Source organism: Grampus griseus, assembly GCF_964374135.1.
Source record: "Grampus griseus genome assembly, chromosome: 19".
Lineage (NCBI taxonomy): Eukaryota > Metazoa > Chordata > Mammalia > Artiodactyla > Delphinidae > Grampus > Grampus griseus.
This window is the reverse complement of record NC_139013.1, coordinates 31,905,281-31,923,520: the sequence shown is the minus strand read 5'-3', so window position 1 is coordinate 31,923,520 and position 18,240 is coordinate 31,905,281. Positions and strand designations below refer to the sequence as shown.

The following is an 18,240-nucleotide window of genomic DNA, read 5'->3' as shown; positions in this document are numbered from 1 at the left end:
CAGAAGTGGTGGCACGTTCATGCCGTTGGGCCTAAATGCAATTCAGTCCCAAGCAGGGTCAGCCTTCAGTGGTGGAGCAGCTCCAAGCCACCACCAGTATACTGGAAAGTATGTGTTCATTTTCTACAGTGCCATGAGTGAAATCAGACACTCTTACTAAGCTGGAGGGAGAATTACTCTTACTTAAAAGGGGAAATTTGAGAAAGAGGCTAAGTCCTGGTGTTCAAAAATGTTGGATTCGATTCTTGGTAAATCTGTTGTTTTTCATAAAAAAATTTTTTTGAACAGGTAGTATGTTTACATGGATCTAAAATATAAAGTGGTACACAGTGAAAAGTCGTTCTTGCAGATACAAATATGCATGTGTAGTTTTAGTTTCCCCTCCTTTTTTACACAAACGCATTGTATACGCTGCTCTGTGCTCCTTGGAGAGATTCCCTACATGGCTTGAGTCTTCCAGTAAAGAGAGAAACAAAATAGGTTTAATAAAGGTGCACTGATTAATTTTACGGAAGGTGCTGCTTGGACTGATGGGGAAAGAGATTTACTTGGAATTGATTGTCTAAAATAATAATATAGTTTCTGATGGGGTTTGTGATGATTTAAATGAACCTGGATGCGTAAATTCTACTCCATCTCTTAGAAATTGAAATTAAACAAACAGACAAAACTCCCAGTGAGTGGGTCTTTGGATTACCAATTACGAAAACTTACACTGGTATGTCATTTAGGCCTGGAATCATTTTCAGAACTGGTATCCATCCATCCATCCCTCCCTCCCTTTTTTCCTTCCTTCCTTCCTTTTTTTGAAACATCTCACTCCACCACTCCTTTTTTTCCCACCTAAACATTTTACGTCTTTAGCTCCCATCAGTTTTTGCCTATGAAGTGTTCTTTTTTCCAGCCTGGAAGTGGTTTTGAGGGAGTGGAGGTTATAGATTTTTTTTAAAGTCTCTTGCCATCTCCAAATGCTATAGCAGTTCATTTTCCTTGGGTTTCATGAACAGACTATCTTGCCATCATTTTACCATGTGGGCTGATGAAGTTTTTCAGATTCTGCTATCTGCTCGGAACTTGGTTCTCTAAAGTAAACTGTGGTGCTGCAGTGGGGATAGTTTGTTTGAAGTTCAGTAAGAATATGAGGACAATTGGACAACTTGGACTTCATAATAATGTAATTGTGGGTGTTGATATCATGGAGCATTACACAGGTTTTTAAAAGATCCAAGTTGGTGTAAATGGTTTTTTTTCTTCTCCCCTTGGAATTCCTTTCGTTTTTTCTTCTGAAAACCAAAGTGTTAGACCCTTGTCTTTAGTCTTTGCCCTCATTTGTTCCAGATCAGGTAGTAAAAAGTGGTGGGATTCTTCAATGACTTAAGCACTAAGTTTACAGAGAATAATGACCAACTTTGGATAACAAGATGCAATAAGACTAAATTAACTTAATGTTTTCTGAAATCTGTTTCAGCAACTCTACCAGATCCTGACAGACTTTGATATCCGGTTTTATATGTATGAACTACTTAAAGTAAGTGACATAAACTGTGAAATTTGAAAAGAGGTGTTTTTTGGTTTGGGATGGGGGGTTAACTTACAATGAGGCCTCCATTGTGGACTCTTTACATAGAAACTTCAGTGGAACTGAGAAAAATGGTTAAGTTAGTGGTACAGGGGACATTATACCAGAGGTTAGAACATACCTCTTGTTGGTCCTTGGTTTTTTGTTTACTGTTTTTCATTTTGTTTTGTTTTTGCTGCTTAATTAATACTTACTACTAGTTTTCATTACATAACAAATCACCCCAAACTTAGTGACTTTTTAAAAATGATTTATTATTTCCCATAATTCAGTGAGTAGGTTGAGTGAGTCTTTTGGTCTGGGTCAACTTGACTAGGGCAAGATGGTCCAGGATGGCCTCATTCACGTATCTGGGATGGCAGCTGGAATAGCTGAGGTCTCATTCTCCAGGATGGTCTGGACTGCTTCCCATGGTGGTCTCATCAGGTCCTAAGAGCAAGAGAGGGCAAACCGCGATATATGTAAGCACTTTTCAAGCCTCTGCTTGTGTCACGTTTGCTAATGCCCTGTTGGCCAAAGCAAGTCATGTGGCCAAACCTAGAATCAAAGGGTGGAGAAGTAAACTCCACTTTTCATGGGCAGAGCATTGAAGTCACATCGTGGAAGGACATGCATACAGGGATGGTGGGCATTTTATGGCATTTTACATCCTTTTCTTGCCATTTCTCATAGTCCCCTTCTTGTATGAGATAACCCACCCATTTAGCCCCGGCTTGTTAACCTTAACATGCAAGAAGAGGTGACGGGTGGACCTTCTAGGAGACTGAAATTTTCAAGTGTTATTGATTGACAGAGGAATGATCTTTTTTAATTTGGTTAGGTAAATGCTTAAGTAAAGAATTCTAAAAAGGTTTGTAAAATGGAATACAGTGTTTTTTTAGGGTCATGGATCACTAAGAATCTAATGAAAGCTATGAACCCCACCCTGCCCCCCGCGCCACCAATGCATGTAAAAATATACATCATTACATAAAGTTATAGGGTGGAATGGATGGGTCTCAATTTAAGAACCTCTATAAGAATATAGAGGTGTCTAAGGTATTGGTATTATTGAAGAAAATTGTCAGGATGGAGTTTTGATGGGATTATGAACAGCTGCTCGAAGAAAATACAAGTTAAATCAAGGCTTAGGCTTTAAGGAATGGGAATTTGAAGGACTAGCTTTATGTGAAGTGAATATGTTTTCTTACAAGCACTTACACAAACTAATCATTCGAGCCAAGGTGGTGGATTCACTCCTATGGCGAATGAGTCTTTGTCATTAAGATCAGAAAGATGAAGAAAGTTGAACTTGGTTTATCACACCTTTCTACCTTTCTTCATATCCCCTCCGGGCTAGAATGGAAGGCCTTGGTGGGCAGAGGTTTGCAGTGCTGTGAACTGTCAGGCTAGTCTGTTTCCTAGGGCTTCTCAGAAAATCCCAGGCATTCACTCCGTGAGAGCAGCAATCCAAGTCTCACAGTTGGTTATTTTTTTTAAGTAAGGTATTAAGATTTTGTGGTTAACTAGCACACCAAAGGTAAGATATATAACCTAGTGCAGTTGTCCTTAGATCAGGTAACAGCATAGCAGTGATACAGGCTGGTCGTTCCGATGGCAGTGTCTGATGTCCTCTCTGCCTTCTGGGGGTAGCAGCTATGCGGTGGGTCATACTTTGTGCTAATGAGGCAGAGCCCCAGATGAAACTTGAAAAACCTCTTTCATGCTTAATGGTCAGAAACGATCAGATTTTTAAATTGAAATAATTCCTCCAAGGAATTTAAAAGCAGTTAATAACTCCACAGGGAATCTGACTAGTGGCAAAAGAATTTATTCCCTTACTGTATTTGTTCAGCCTCTGCTTTCCTCAGGTATTTTTCACACCTCAGGTACTGTGGTCCTAATTAGTTTATTCCTTTGGACAAAGACCAGGCAAAATAACAGAATCAACACTTGCTAAATTTTCTCATAGAAAAGAAAAAAAAACGGGGATGGGAGAGAGGAAATGTAGGTGGAATGTAGAAAATGCAGAAGGAACTAGGCTGAGGGCTGCAGAGTGATTGCTCAGTGACTCGCTGAGGCTTCCCACCAGGTCTGAGCTCCTGATTCAGATTTAGGGAGGTGTGTCCTCAGGAGCCATGGTTCTCTACAGCACTGCCACAGAGCCACTGTGGAATCTTGCTGCAACTGTTGGTATAAAATAAGACAAAGAGAAAAATTAAATTGAAGTAGAACCTACATAGATGAAATGAATAAATCCTAAGGGTATAGTTTTTTGATTTTACTTAAGTGTGAAACCTTCACCCACATTGACACAGAACTATGCTGTCCAGTACAGTAGCTACTGTCCGGAGGTAGCTATTTAAATTAAGTAAAATAAAAAATTCAGTTCCTTAGTCACACTAGTCACATTGTAAGCATTCAATGGCCTCATGTGGCTGGTGGCTACCATATAGTGCAAAAATAGACTGTTTCTCTCCTTGCATAGATTATATTCTCACCTCTACCACCATAGTTTAGTTTTCCCTGTTCTTTTTTTTTTTTTTAACATCTTTATTGGGGTATAATTGCTTTACAATGGTGTGTTAGTTTCTGCTTTATAACAAAGTGAATCAGTTATACATATACATATGTTCCCATATCTCTTAGTTTTCCCTGTTCTTGACCTTCATATGAAAAGCATTGTACACTGTATACTCTTTTGTGTCTGGGGAAAGCAAAGTTTGCTTATTCTTGGATTGTTGGTTCTATGGATCATTCTCTGGATTATATATTCCCTCCCACTTAGAGATGCCTGGTACAGTGCCCTTGCTAGTCTAGTCCAGTGATTTTCCACCAGGTTAACTTTGTCCCTCAGGGGACATTTGGCAATGTCTGGAACCATTTTTGGTTGTCACAGTCAGAGGGACACTACTGGCATCTCATGGGTGGAGGCTGGGGATTCTGCTAAACATCCTATAATACACAGGACCACTCCCCACAACAAAGAATTATCTGGTCCCAGATGTCAACAGTGCTGACGTCGAGAAACCCTAATCTTGTCCCATGGAAAACTCCACCTTGCAAGAGCTCTCAGTGTCAAGCACATAGTAGGTACCATACGATTATGGGTTGCTATCATTATTCAAAGAGTATATTATGGGCCTCATGTAGGCTTCAAGTGCTTTTTAAGACAAGCCAAAGGGCCCAACATTGAAATTTATGAAAATAATTACTGTGTTAGAAAAGGGAGATTTAGGAGCAAAGTTTTATATTGTTTAAAACAAACAACCCAAATAAGAAATGGGTGAAAGATCTGAATCAACATTTGTCCAAAGAAGATATGAGATAGCCCAAAAGTATATGAAGAGATATGCAACTTGATCACTCATTAGGGAAATACAAATCAAAACCACAATGATATTCCTCATCAAACCCACTAGAACAGCTGTAATCAGAAAGATAATAACAAATGTTAGCAAGAATGTAGAGAAACTGGAACCCTCTCATATGGTGCTGATGGTAATGTAAAATGGTGCAGCCACTTTGGAAAACAATTAGGCAGATTCTTTAAAAGTTTAAATGTAAACGTACATACAACCTAGCACTTCACCTGTAGGAATCTACCCAAGAGAAATGAAAATGTGCGTCCTCTTAAAGACTTGTACATGAATGTTCATAAGTAGCATTAGTCTCAATAGCCAAAAAGTTAAAACAAACCAAATGTCTTTCAACTAGTATACTTATACAATGGAATACTACTCAGCAATGAAAAAAGCAACATGGATGAATCTTAGGAACAGTATGCTGCGCAAAAGAAGATAAAGTACTGTGTGTTGTATTATTTCATTTGATGACTGTCCAGAAGAGGCAAATCTGTAGCAACAGGTGGTAGTAGAGCAGTGGTTGGGAGGAGAGGGGAAGGAAGGAAGGAGGTAGGAGGTAGATGGGATTGGGGGTTGACTGCAGGCAGGCTTAAGGGAAATTCTTGGGATGATGAAAAACTTCTAAAAATGAATTGTGGTAATGGTGGCACAGCTTGAGGAATTTACTAAAAAATCATTGACTTGTAGAGTCATAACATAATTCTTAAAGACCAACTGGCTCAGGGATTATTTTTAAGGAAAATACTAATATTAGAATATATGTTAATCTAGAAAACCCACATGGGACACTTATCTAAAAGACAAGTCATATTGCAGATATATTTGGATGTCATTCTTCATGTCCACGTGTACTCTTTTCATGTCGTTGAACTCATAAGAGAAGTGACTCCAGTGTGGTTCCTAGATCTGGTTTTAAACTCATCAAATTAGACCAACAGATTAATGTATGATTTCTAAATCGAGGTGGCTGATTTATTGCTACCAGCTACAAGTAGGAGAGGAGCACCTAAAGAAGTATATCATTCCCCCTTTTTAAGAAACCTTCATCATAGCCCTTGGGGTCCTCTCCACAGCCCCCTTTCTACCAGCTGCCAGCATAGTGTGCTCAGAGAGCAAGGGGTGCCTTCTGAAGCATGTTTTTTCTCTTTTGTTACAGACAGTAAGACTGCCCCTTGAGAGGCTGTATTCAGATCAAGCTGTCACAAACAAATAAGAATATGCTTGCAGATGCTGAAAATCAGATCTCTTGCAGTAATACAATATGCCAATTCTTAAAATGTTAACAGAATTCTCAATTTAACATTTTCAAAGATGATATTAAAGGCAAGAATTTCACATCTATGGTAGCACTTACAGAAGGGCATTTATAAATATGATGTCCATACCTATGAAGCTTACAAATTTGACAATGCTCAATAAAAGCTTTCAGAATCAAAAAAAATAAAAAGAATATGCTTGCATTGCGGGGTGGTAGAGGGTTTGCTTACTTTTCTCTGTGCTTTCTTATCTAATAGGCTCTGGATTACTGCCACAGCAAGGGAATCATGCACAGGGATGTGAAACCTCACAATGTCATGATAGATCACCAACAGAAAAAGGTACCATTACAGCCAGGCAGTGAAAAGCCTTTCATTGGAAGGCTTAGAGCCAATCAAAACTCTGGCCAGTACCTAGGTAGTTTCTGAAGACCCATGCTGTTTTCTTTGGCAGACTTGTGATACTGTTATTTCTCTAGTCTCCAGTGTTGGTTTCTACTTCACATAAGCATAGTACACAAGAAGAGTAGACAGCTGACCCTGACTGTAGTCACTTGTTTACTTTGGTCATGATTTTCTGGAGGGCCTCAAGACAGAAACTACAGCTGGTGATTTTTACTTCCTTTCTTAATGACCCTCAGACCAACCTGCCTGGCCTTAAAAAGTATACTTGGGTCCCTCCTATTTTCTATTCTCAGTTCTGATTGTCCCTGACTGGTGAGTAAATGAATCAGCTAGTGTTAGATTAATGAAAAGCTAGAGCAATGCTTCAATCCTGGAGTGGGGCACATGTCCCCAACCTTTTCTGTTAATGACTAGAGCTTATAATGAAAGCTGTCAGTAATGAGGGGGTATGTTAACACATGCAGCTGGTATGGAGGCAGAAGACAAGCTTAAGCTTTATTGATCTAGAGAGAATGATAAACCAGGATAATTTAAATTTTAAAAAAGAAAAAGCAAATAAGATTCCAAGTGCTCTGCTCTAGAAATGACCTCTTAGCAGTTGCTGAAAAGTGTATCTTTTTAGCCAGTGCACTTGCTAACATTTTTTATGTGGGCAAATAATTGTTATTAATTAGATGTGGCCTTGTTGTAAGACACAGGCATCTGGAGACACTCCTTTCACATGTTTTATTTCTGTCGTATTTATAGCTGCGACTGATAGACTGGGGTTTGGCGGAATTTTATCATCCCGCCCAGGAGTACAATGTCCGCGTAGCCTCCAGGTACTTCAAGGGACCAGAGCTCCTTGTGGACTATCAGGTAAAATGTTAGTGAAGCACCTCTGGGTTCTTTTTACCTTTGCTAGGGCTTTTCTTGGCTTTTTCTTTTTCCTGGTTTTTATTTAGTCAATTTGGATACATTTAAAAGCCAGTCTTGGATACAAAAGGTATGTATCCAGGATCATTGTAGATGATCTTGGTTCCCGGGGAGACAGTTTAGGAAAAAACAGCTACAGAACTGGGCCTACATTCCATCCACGACCTCACTACTTTTGGGGAAAAGGTTTGCTACCTTTTGGGTACCATTCCCAGGAATCTGTCACCTGGCTGAAGAAGTTAGACTTGGGACTTCCCTGGTGGCACAGTGGTTAAGAATCCACCTGCCAATGCAGGAGACAAGGGTTCCATCCCTGGTCCACGAAGATCCCACATGCCGCGAAGCAACTAAGCCCGTGTGCCACAACCACTGAGCCTGCGCTCTAGAGCTCATGAGCCACAACTACTGAGCCCACATGCCACAACTACTGAAGCCCGCACACCTAGAGCCTATGCTCCGCAACAAGAGAAGCCACCACAGTGAGAGGCCCACGTATGAAAACGAAGAGTAGCCCCAACTTGCTGCAGCTAGAGAAAGTCCGCACACAGCAACGAAGACCCAATGCAGCCAATAAATAAATAAAATAAAATAAAATAAAATCCAGTCTTTATTCTACCCCAAAATGATAATTATGGACTTTTCTCAGCTACTTTTTTTTTTTTGGCTTTGAATTTTAAAATATCTGAAGAGGTCAACTAAAGACTAGAAACCTAGAAACTCAGATCAGAAAAATGACATCTGTAACACCCTTGACTGACGGTTGTCTTTATTTCCTCAGATGTATGATTATAGCCTGGATATGTGGAGTTTGGGCTGTATGTTAGCGAGCATGATCTTTCGAAAGGAGCCCTTCTTTCATGGACAGGATAACTATGACCAGGTAAGCAAACATCATCTGGCTCCTATCCATTTGGAGGCAGATGCCAAGAAAATAGCATCTCGATAGGGATGCTGTTGTTGAGCCACTAAATATCATCCAGTATCTGCATATAAGCTTTTCTTCAGGGTAAAGAGTTTCACAAAATCTTGTCTGTGGTCCCCAAAGATAGAGACAGGTAGTGTGCTGTGTTCTGCCCAACTTCCAAATTGTGTCTATGAGGAAGTCAGGTACCTCCTTGTCTAATAAAACAAGATTCTAGTCATTAGGGACTTCACTGGTGGTGCAGTGGTTAAGAATTCGCCTGCCAATTCAGGGGACACGGGTTTTAGCCCTGGTCCAGGAAGATCCCACATGCTGTGGAGCAGCTAATCCCATGCGCCACAACTACTGAAGCCCACGTGCCTAGAGCCCGTGCTCCGCAACAAGAGAAGCCACCACAATGAGAAGCTCACGCACTGCAATGAAGAGTAGCCCCCGCTCGCCGCAACTAGAGAAAGCCTGAGCACAGCGACAAAGACCCAACGCAGCCAAAAATAAATAATAAATAAATAAATTTATTTAAAAAAAAAAGATTCTAATCATTAGGTTTTATGTTCCCATAATCATCAGCCTCTAGAATATTATTGTCATAAGTTGTGTTATCATTTTAAAGGCATTTTGGAAATTTGCATTCATGTGAACTTCATATCTGTGAGTCTGCTGCCTGTCCGCCCCGGGCTCAGATCTGTATCTGTTCCCTGGAAATTTAGTGATGTGGAAGTCTCCTAATTCTTTGGTCCAGCATCCCCGCGGGCTGTGCTCAGTAATTTGGTCAGTTTGTTTTGTGTTTCAGCTTGTTCGCATTGCCAAGGTTCTGGGTACAGATGAGCTGTATGGGTATCTGAAGAAGTATCACATAGACCTAGATCCACACTTCAACGATATCCTGGGACAGTAAGTAAGAGAGAGAAAGAAAGAGTGTCTTAATTTACCCAATTCAGAAGTGAAAAGGTTAGCTGAAATCACTTTCTAAAGCTCTTTCTCCTTTCTAATTATATCAGAATTGAAATATTCTTTTTTTCCCCCATATATATTTTTTAACTTGAGAAATTTGGGCATTGTTTACATGTGTCTTCTAATCATTTTACTTCTCTAAGAGATAGCCTGTTTATCAATAGACGATGGAAGACAAAATCATGCTACAGAAAACTTTCTGGAATAACATATGGCTTATTTTAATGGAAAATCTTAGAAAGCTGTGATTCTTCTTTCAGTAAGAGATTTGTAGTTTCTTCTTGTTCTGTGTAATGGATTTTCTGTAAGGGAGCAAATTTTAAGGCATATTTTCAGATACAGTACAATAGTGTTGAAACGTAGTTGTTGTGTTGACAATTTTCAGACAGTAATTTTATGGAACCTCCATGTTTCTGAAGTTAGCTCTTTAAATATATCTGCTGAACAATAAAGATTACTCAGCTACCTCTGTGCCTCACCCAGCATTGACTAAAAGTCTGGGGCATAAAAAACTATCTAGAAAGGTTCTACAAAGTTTAAATCAGATGCAGACATTATAATTAATTCTATGTATCAGTCACAGAGCACTGTTTTGTTTGAGGATGCTGTGATCATAACTATGGGGGGGGGACAGGTAACATTAAGAATGAGATTTAATGAGCTTGTAATCAACACAGTGTTCTAAGACTTTGTTGGCTTTAACCCTAATATGTAAGAATTCTTGTTGAATTTAATCTCAGAATACCAATGCTTTCCTTTTCTTCTCAGACATTCACGGAAACGCTGGGAAAATTTTATCCATAGTGAGAACAGACACCTCGTCAGCCCTGAGGCCCTAGATCTTCTGGACAAACTTCTGCGATATGACCATCAACAGAGACTGACTGCCAAAGAGGCCATGGAGCACCCATACTTCTGTGAGTTTCCAGGGACCTGATCTGTCAAAGGGAAATTCTTCTACTCTTTATCTTTGAGGCCTGACAAGAGAATTCTGGGTATTTGGATGAATCATGCTTGGGATTTGGCCTCATTAGTTTGACTCTTGGAACAGCTCTGCAGATCTGTTTCTAGTTGCCCAAAGGTGTTTGCTTGTTTGCTGTAGTTCCCTTGAGTCTGATCTGTATGACCATTGCCTATGACCCTGAGTTGACAGATGACAAGTATCTAAAGTTTTGTTTTCAAATATATACATTTGTGTGGAAACCTAATCAAAGATTTTTTTTTCCGCCTCAAAAAAAAAGTGATTTGTTGAAAGTAGTAAGGTGACCATAGCATATTTTTAAAGAAGGAAATAAGATAAATAAATACAAGGAATTTGAGGAAAGGAAAGCAGGTATGGCAGGACCTCGCTAAAATCCTGTCTGAATTACAGACTTCCTAGGTCTCACTTTAAAGTATGTGTGTATATTCAGTTTATGCACTTGCTTATCGGTCTGCATGTGTATGGTTCTCCCCACTGATAAAGTATGTCCCAGACTCTCCTCTCATTAAAGGCAGTGTGACGTCATTTAGACCAGTCACAGAGGAGACTGAGAGTGAGGGAGGTTAAGTGATCTGTCTCAATTTTCTGTCTGAAGTGAGATGAGAACTTTCAGCCTACCTCTTGCTTGACCAATATGCTCTTTCCTTCTCCTTTTTTTCCTCTCTGGAAATTAACTAAATCTTGCCTGAAGAATACATTGCTCTGTGGTCTTGAGCCTGGTAACCCATAAGCATTAGTAGACAGCAGATTTAAAAGGTGTTACCCTTCATTCTTCCAGACCTCAGACAAGTGTAAATGGTTGTCTTTCTGTCACAGAAAGCTATTTTTACACTCTGAGTTTGACTGAATTAAGAACACTGATGTTTATATTATGCAAATCATGATCTGTCTACTTTTCTGAATACATACTATACTTCTATAAAAAAATTTTTACACTGTTGCTTAAAATCGATAGTTCTTCTAGTAGCTCTTTTTATTCACCCTTTCCTCCAAAGTGTTTACTATCTATTGCACATACTTTGAAGAAATGGGAGTTGGATATGATGTTAGTATTCAAGGAAAAACAACACATAAGAAAATCAGTAGAAATTTTGAACAGTGGGAAATGGGTGTTTCTGTGCCTCTCTTTTTCCTGAGTCTTAGCAGTTGAACTTGTACTCTGAAGAGGTATACAAGTTGATTGTGAGAGCATTTCCCCCTGATCATTCCTCAGTGTCTGTAATTTTGGTTGCCCTCCTGACCCTGACTTCCTGGTAGCCTGTGTCTATGTCACTGTGGAAGAAGGTTGGGTCTGTTATGGTGTTCTCCCCTGGCACTGGCCAGCCCTGCCTCTGCTGACTGTCCTCCTGTTTCCTTGCAGACCCCGTGGTGAAGGAGCAGTCCCAGCCTTGTGCAGATAATGCTGTACTTTCCAGTGGTCTCACGGCGGCCCGATGAAGACTGGAAAGCGACGGGTAATGCGGCATTGATGCTTGCCAATAAAACCAACCAACCAAACACAAACCTTGAAGGAAAACTACAGTGTGATAAAAAGAAATTCTAGCCATTCCTTCTAAACGCAAAGAAGAGTAAAGACCTAAAAGTCTGTCAAAAAGAAAGAAACTCCCCAGCACTAGTCTACAGGGAACTGCTGTTTGGCAGCCTGACGATGCACATAGTTGGGTATCTGAGGGGACTTTCCCTTTGGAATGCATGGGAGATGAGAGACTCGGAGTTGTTGTACATTTACCTTTATTTAACAGGAGACCACTGTTGAATTAACCTGTTCAAGTCAACAAGCTCTGAATATCTGACTTCCTATCTATTCCACTGTGGTCTGGGTTTCCTTTGGTGAGATTCAGGCTCAAGTTTTAGCAAAATGTCAGCAGTCTATAGTGACACACCAGCCTCATTCACGAAAAGGAGATACTAAAACAGTGACAGTATTTTTTTTCTAAGCTCTTTTACAAATTCATGTTTTATGTATTTTTTTTTTTTTTAATGACATGAGCTCTCTGGGAAATGTACCTCATCCCTGCAGTTTTCTTCTAAGTGATTCATTTGGGAGCAAACTGCAGTCACTCTCACAGGAGTCCCCTTTGATGTCAGGAGGCATCACTTTAAACCTTCTGATGCCATGGACAGGTCCATCTGTCTCATCAAGAGTTGGATGCTAAGTGCATAACTTGGAGCTCAGTGTAACCTTCGTTGATCTGCCTAACCATAAAATCTTGTTGCTATTTTTTTCATGTAGCTTTTTTTTCCAGCCTCTTAAGGAAAACTTCATTTCCCAGCACATCCCTGTGTGTGCACCTATTTTAACGCACGTCTCTGAAACAAAGACTTTTTGTTCACAACCATAACTAAAGCTGGAAAGTCAGTCTTCAGGGAGGTCAGGGAGGGAGAAAGAAAAGCATCCTTATTAGAATTTATTCAGGAAAGACGGATTGGGTGAGATAAAAACAAGTACTCCCCTCCCATGCTTTACCCCTTTTTATCCCCATGAGAAACAGTTTCCCTCTGTAATCAGGGTAATCTGCGTTTTTAAGCTCTGATAGGTAATACATGAATGTGTTGGCAGAGAGAAGTCTATCTCACGTGCAGGGACTGGAGTTGTGTGGGCAGGGCCACCCACCGATAACCCGAGCGACTGGAGAGAGTAGCATACAAGGGGCTTGGGGAAAGGAGTGGAGCTGCTGGGGCAAGTATCAAAGCTTGGGATCCATTGTGCTAGCCTTCACGTTAGCAAAGGAAGCTATATTTTGTTTAAGAAAATTAAAAAAAATAGAGCTGATATCACTCTGGGGACTTGTCATCAACATGGTTTGCAAGCAGTCCCCTGACCCCAGCTGCAGGGCCGTGCTACAGCTGTGGGGACCTCTCACACTAGGCTGGAGCTCAAGGTGTCTACCACCACATCACACTTCAGGACTCCTTTATTACTATTTAATAATGCCGTACATTTTTATAAGGTTAGGGTGTTTGAAAACATCTGTTTACATTCCATATCCCAATAAAATCGTATTGGTATTGGTAGCGGGTCCTATCTCTAAATGTAGATTCTATTTTTGTTGTTTGGTCAGTGGGAACTTCAAATAAAACAAGATCCCAAAGCCAGGAAATGCATTCAGTTAAGGTTCTCATACCAATGCTACCTGCCTTCATTGCACATTCTGTATATTAATGTATACATTTGTTCTACCTGAAAATCAAAAACAAGACAGGAGCTCTTGAGTGAACCTATATTGATATGTCAGGCAGCAAAACTCAGTGTTTGGGATTATCAAAAGCCTTCTAATGTGCCCTTCTAGGCAACACCGAACTGTTGGTTATTATTTATCAGGGAGATGTGCCACTGTGTGTCTTTCCTGCCCCACCCATTTCCTCCTTTGTCACCCATTCCCTCCCCCCACCCTTCTTTTTTTTTTTTTTTTTTTAAATTGCCGGTCTGGACCAGGCAGAGGAAGCCTACTGGAGGGTCTTGGTGAAGTAGTAACCCCGTTTCTTTCTCTTGGGTCTCCCCAGAGGCAGTAAAAGCAGCTGGAGAAGAGTCAGGTGACTGACTTCTGTCTCTCCTCTGGTCATGATGTAGTAGGTGCAAAAACAGCTCACCTGCCTGTCCTTGGGTTCTGTGACTGCAGCTTGGCAAAGGAGTAATTCTTCCATTTTATGCGTACAGTTTTCTTTTCCACCACCTATACTTTTTACCTCTCTTCATGCCTTAGACATATAGAATAACTGAGTTTAAAATGCTCCTTTCTGAGTCTGTTCTTGACACCCAACTTCTGGCTGACTGACTGTGGGTGGTTCTTTCCCAAACTGAACTGAGTCTCGTCCAGACCTTTCCTCTTTTACCTATCTCCAAAACCATTTTGTGTCCAGATGGACCTAGCTCCCCTGAGATTTTAGAGTATTTACCTGGGTTAGGAGGCAGTCTTGGAGAGTTCCAAAAGAGGGATGAGAGCGTGCGTGTGTGTGAGTGAGTCTAATCTTATATTTAGACAAAGCTGTGGTAGATTTACCCACCCAATTTCCTTTTCGGTTAGCATATTATTTCTTAAATTCATCTCAGTAATTTTCATTAGACATTTTGTTTGCTTCATTACCTTGTAACAGGTTAAAAGTGCCTATGATAAGGACCTATTATTTCCTAAAGAAAAGCAAAAAAATGTGGGGAACAGGGTAGTGTTACACTGTCATCTCAGGTACTGCCTGTGTTCAAGAACATAGACCCAGTATGGTGAGAACGGAAGGTTCCCGTGCCAAATACAGATTGGTGTATCAGAGGTTATTGGCCACAGGTGAGCTTAACTGCAAGGTTTTGCTTCAGCTGAGAAATCCCATGGCGAGAGCAGAACTGATGAAGTGCGAATATTTTCATCAGGTTTGCTTGCAGTTCACTCTCCCCGTGATCCTATCATCTGGCCTGCCCCTGTCCTATCCTAGCCCCGTGGTAAGTGACCAGGTGGGAGAAGCCAATGAGTGTATAACGCAGACCAAGCATTCCCGGGTCATCTTACCACTTAGAGGAGTGCCAGAGCCAGTTCTGTGAGGCACGTGAACATCAGTCACTCTGCTGGGTCTCCTCACAGGCATTCTCCAGCACATTGGTACTCACGAGGCTCAAAGCATATGTATTCCCTTGCAAAGAAGGAAGGTGCTTTCCAACTGATTGATTAGAGGAGACGGAAGAGCTTATAATCCTTGGGGGCAGGGAGAGAGGACAGGAGAGGGGGCTGTTAAAAGAAGAAAGGGAATCAGTAAAAACAGTTGAAAGGTAGATCTTGAGGTGGGGGAACATGACTTCTTGAGGGAAGAAAGCAAGGGAGCACAAAGTTCAAGTTCTGGAACGTGCCCTGAGTTCTGGAACGCCCCCAGGATTGGTTCCAGTGGGACTGCAAGGTGGTGCTCTTGAGGCAGATGCTGAGTCCCAGAGAGAGCCAGCCCATGGCCGTGGATCTCAGTCTGCGTCTACTCAGGGAAATGACTTAGCTTCTCCCAGGTGCTGCTTTGATGAGGATGGAAGCAAAATTATTTTGGGACACAAACAATTGGAAGAATTTTTACATATGCATTGAAATGGATCTGAGAGAGCCCCGTTGACAGTCTCCTTTAATGCCAGTTCAGATTAATGATTCGTTTAGGAACCTGTGTTACTGCATGAGCACTCACAGGAAAAAGCAATCTTCCCTCCTACAAATTAACAGGAGTGGATAGTAACTGATCAGAGTCAAGGCCATTGAGATATAAACCCGAAAGCAAAAGCAGGGTCCATATGAGCACACAAGAAGCCAAAGTTTGTCAGTGAGCTTAATAAATCTAAGACTGAGTGACATCTTGCCATTAAAACTAACCCCAGGGTGGGGATGAGGGGAGGGGAGGTGGCGAGGAAACATCTGGCTTAAGAAAACCAGTAATAACATATGCTTTGGAGCTATGTGGATGTGTCAGTGAAAATGACCCCAACCAGGTATTGTAGAGGCAGGGGGAAGTGATGTTATGGGATTATACAGGTGATGCATACTTTTGTGTAGAGAATCAACAATGTGCTACAAATGTGATACTTAATCCTGAACTGCATGTATTGGGGATTGTTTTTTTTTAAAAAAAATTCATTGAATCAATAAATTAACAGTTTTTCACTTGCTGGCTTTTCTTGCTGTAAATGGTGACTAAGAGGTTGGGACAGAAATCTTGACACCCAGTGGAAAGCTTGGATAAGTCTTCAAGAAACATGGAGCCGACTATTTTCTTCTGTTTGCAGAAAAGCAACACTGCCTGGGTTGTGATCCTTTACTAATGACTACTTCAGACACAATTGACCACCTCTTTGTATCACTGGATGACTGATGTATGATTTATGTGCTGCTGCCCTTTAGAGGAAAGAAAAATGCCATGTTAAATCCTGTTTTCATAAATAAAAATGTTGATAATCACCAGCATGTTGAGAATCACCAGCCTTCCCAAGTGGGAGACAAGCCACTGCTATGAGGACCTTAAACTTGTATTTCCTGTCTCTTGGGGGAGAGGAGGAATAAACCTTGAACTGTGAAGTTGTGTGGGCGGGTGGTTGCAGTTAATCACCTTGGTGTGAAGACTTGACTTTAGCAGAAGTGGTGGGACTAGGGTGGTGTGGGGATTGTTTCTTGGTACTTGCTTCTGAATTGTATCACTCAGAACCTGCCAATCCTGCTTGGGATTGACCATTTCATTGCACAACTTTACCTTGTGGGAGCGTGTTCTGCACTTATGAAAACCTCTCCCCAGCCCCATTTCTTGCAACACAAGTGGGCACACGCCATTGTTTGGCAGATGGTGGAGTCTTTCATCAGTGCGCTTGCTTCTCACTGATCCCTCTGTGGAGTGGGATGCTTGAAAATCATCTGCTGAAGAGTCATTTGTAACCTTACGTACCATGCAGCCTTTCTCAAATACTAAGCGTAGAACCCTTCCCGTACCCAAAGAAAGTTTGGGTCATGAAATGTTTCTGTGTGACAGCTTCCCAGATACATTGTCCTTTCTCTCGGTACCCTGCCGTGGCACCGTTCTGAGCTGCTGCTTCTAGAGTTCTGCTGGAATCTCACAACCCACTCCGCTGTGCTGGACATGGAAGGAGGAACGAGGTTTTCAGGCCATGCCAGACAGCTCCTTCCAGCGGGGAGTTAAAAATATTTGAGCTCCATTTTTGCTCTTTATTAGTGAACTGGGCCCTTTCCCTCTGTAACTACAGTCATCTGATTCTTGGTCCCAAGACTTAAGTAAGTTGGTTCAGGTCTGATGGGTATCTGGAGCTGGGCTGCTGGACCTGTAGCTTGGCTTACACAGAATAGACAAGAGGCTTTGGTGCTTCTAGATTAGCGTCCTGGACCCGAGAAAAGGAGAGGGACTCGGTCACAGTAAGGCTGGGACCAAGACTGCCTCTGTGAGTGGTGATCAGAAGAGGAAGAAAAAGGGTGCTATTTGAAACCTGAAACCGGTCAGTTCTTACTTGGTTTTCCACGAAGTGCCGTGGGAAAGTCAGGCTTGTATACCATTCCCAGTGCTCCCCAAGAGAAGGGAGCCACATGCCAGTGGAGGCCTGTCCTCACTCCGGGTCAGAATGATTAATGCCATCTTTCCCCTCCTCCCATCTCTCTCCCCAGGTCTGTTGCGGTTCCTCCCACTTTTCCATAAGCAGAACAAGAACCAAATCAAACGTCTTAACGTGTGTAGAGAGATCACGTTCCGTGAGCAGACACAAAACGGTGGCAGGTTTGGCGAGCACGAACTAGACCAACCGAAGGGCAGCCCACCACCGTATATCAAACCTCACTTCTGAATGTAAAAGGTTCACACGCCTTTGGCTTCCTGTTGACTTCCTCCTGACCCAGAAAGCATGGGAAATGTGAAGGGTATGCGAAATGGTGGTTACTGTTGCTCCCCCGCGCCCCTGGCTCGTCCCCGTGGCCGCCTGTTTTTTCCAGCAGACCATGCTAACTACCTGACCACAGACTCCAGTGGGGGCACGGGGCGTATATGGCATGATGGGCGGTTACATATTATAATTTTAAAAGTATATATTATTGAATAAAAGGTTTTAAAAGAAATGTATGGAGAGTTTTCAGTGCGGAAGGGGCCATTAAACGAGACCTGTGGCCACAGAGGACGGAGAGAGAGAAGGGCATTTGAGCCAGGTTCTAGCCAGAGGGAAGAGGGCCAGTCCCAGAGGTGAGGAGGGCCATTTCCAGCACGCTCTTGACAGACATGAGAAGTTGAAGAGGTATGTGAACCAGTCCTGGCAGTGGGAGACCGCAGGTGATTCCAGCAGACTTGGCGAGCCAGGAAAGCCAGGCCTCGGCCTCGCCTTGAACGCGTCCGTCTCCCTGGACCCCTCCTTCCAAAGCAGGTGAGTCAACCAGACATTTACG

The 18,240-nt window shown here is 41.8% G+C and overlaps 1 protein-coding gene across 2 annotated transcripts in view; it reads left to right on the top strand.

The window, feature by feature from the left end:
* The window catches only part of CSNK2A2 (casein kinase 2 alpha 2), a gene marked incomplete at its 5' end in the record, with an annotated part of 38,340 nt that extends 20,483 nt beyond the window's left edge, over nucleotides 1-17,857 (top strand). Inside the window, 8 exons of one of the 2 annotated variants that reach the window (XM_082677383.1) lie at nucleotides 1,469-1,528; nucleotides 6,438-6,521; nucleotides 7,332-7,442; nucleotides 8,278-8,379; nucleotides 9,212-9,312; nucleotides 10,141-10,289; nucleotides 11,715-11,808; nucleotides 17,476-17,857. In XM_082677383.1, the coding sequence (XP_082533509.1) occupies nucleotides 1,469-1,528; nucleotides 6,438-6,521; nucleotides 7,332-7,442; nucleotides 8,278-8,379; nucleotides 9,212-9,312; nucleotides 10,141-10,289; nucleotides 11,715-11,791 (684 nt within the window). In that variant the 3' untranslated portion in view covers nucleotides 11,792-11,808; nucleotides 17,476-17,857. The remainder of the gene's footprint in view (nucleotides 1-1,468; nucleotides 1,529-6,437; nucleotides 6,522-7,331; nucleotides 7,443-8,277; nucleotides 8,380-9,211; nucleotides 9,313-10,140; nucleotides 10,290-11,714; nucleotides 11,809-17,475) is intronic. The other variant, XM_082677384.1, reaches the window with a different exon arrangement.
* Nucleotides 17,858-18,240: the final 383 nt, after the last annotated feature.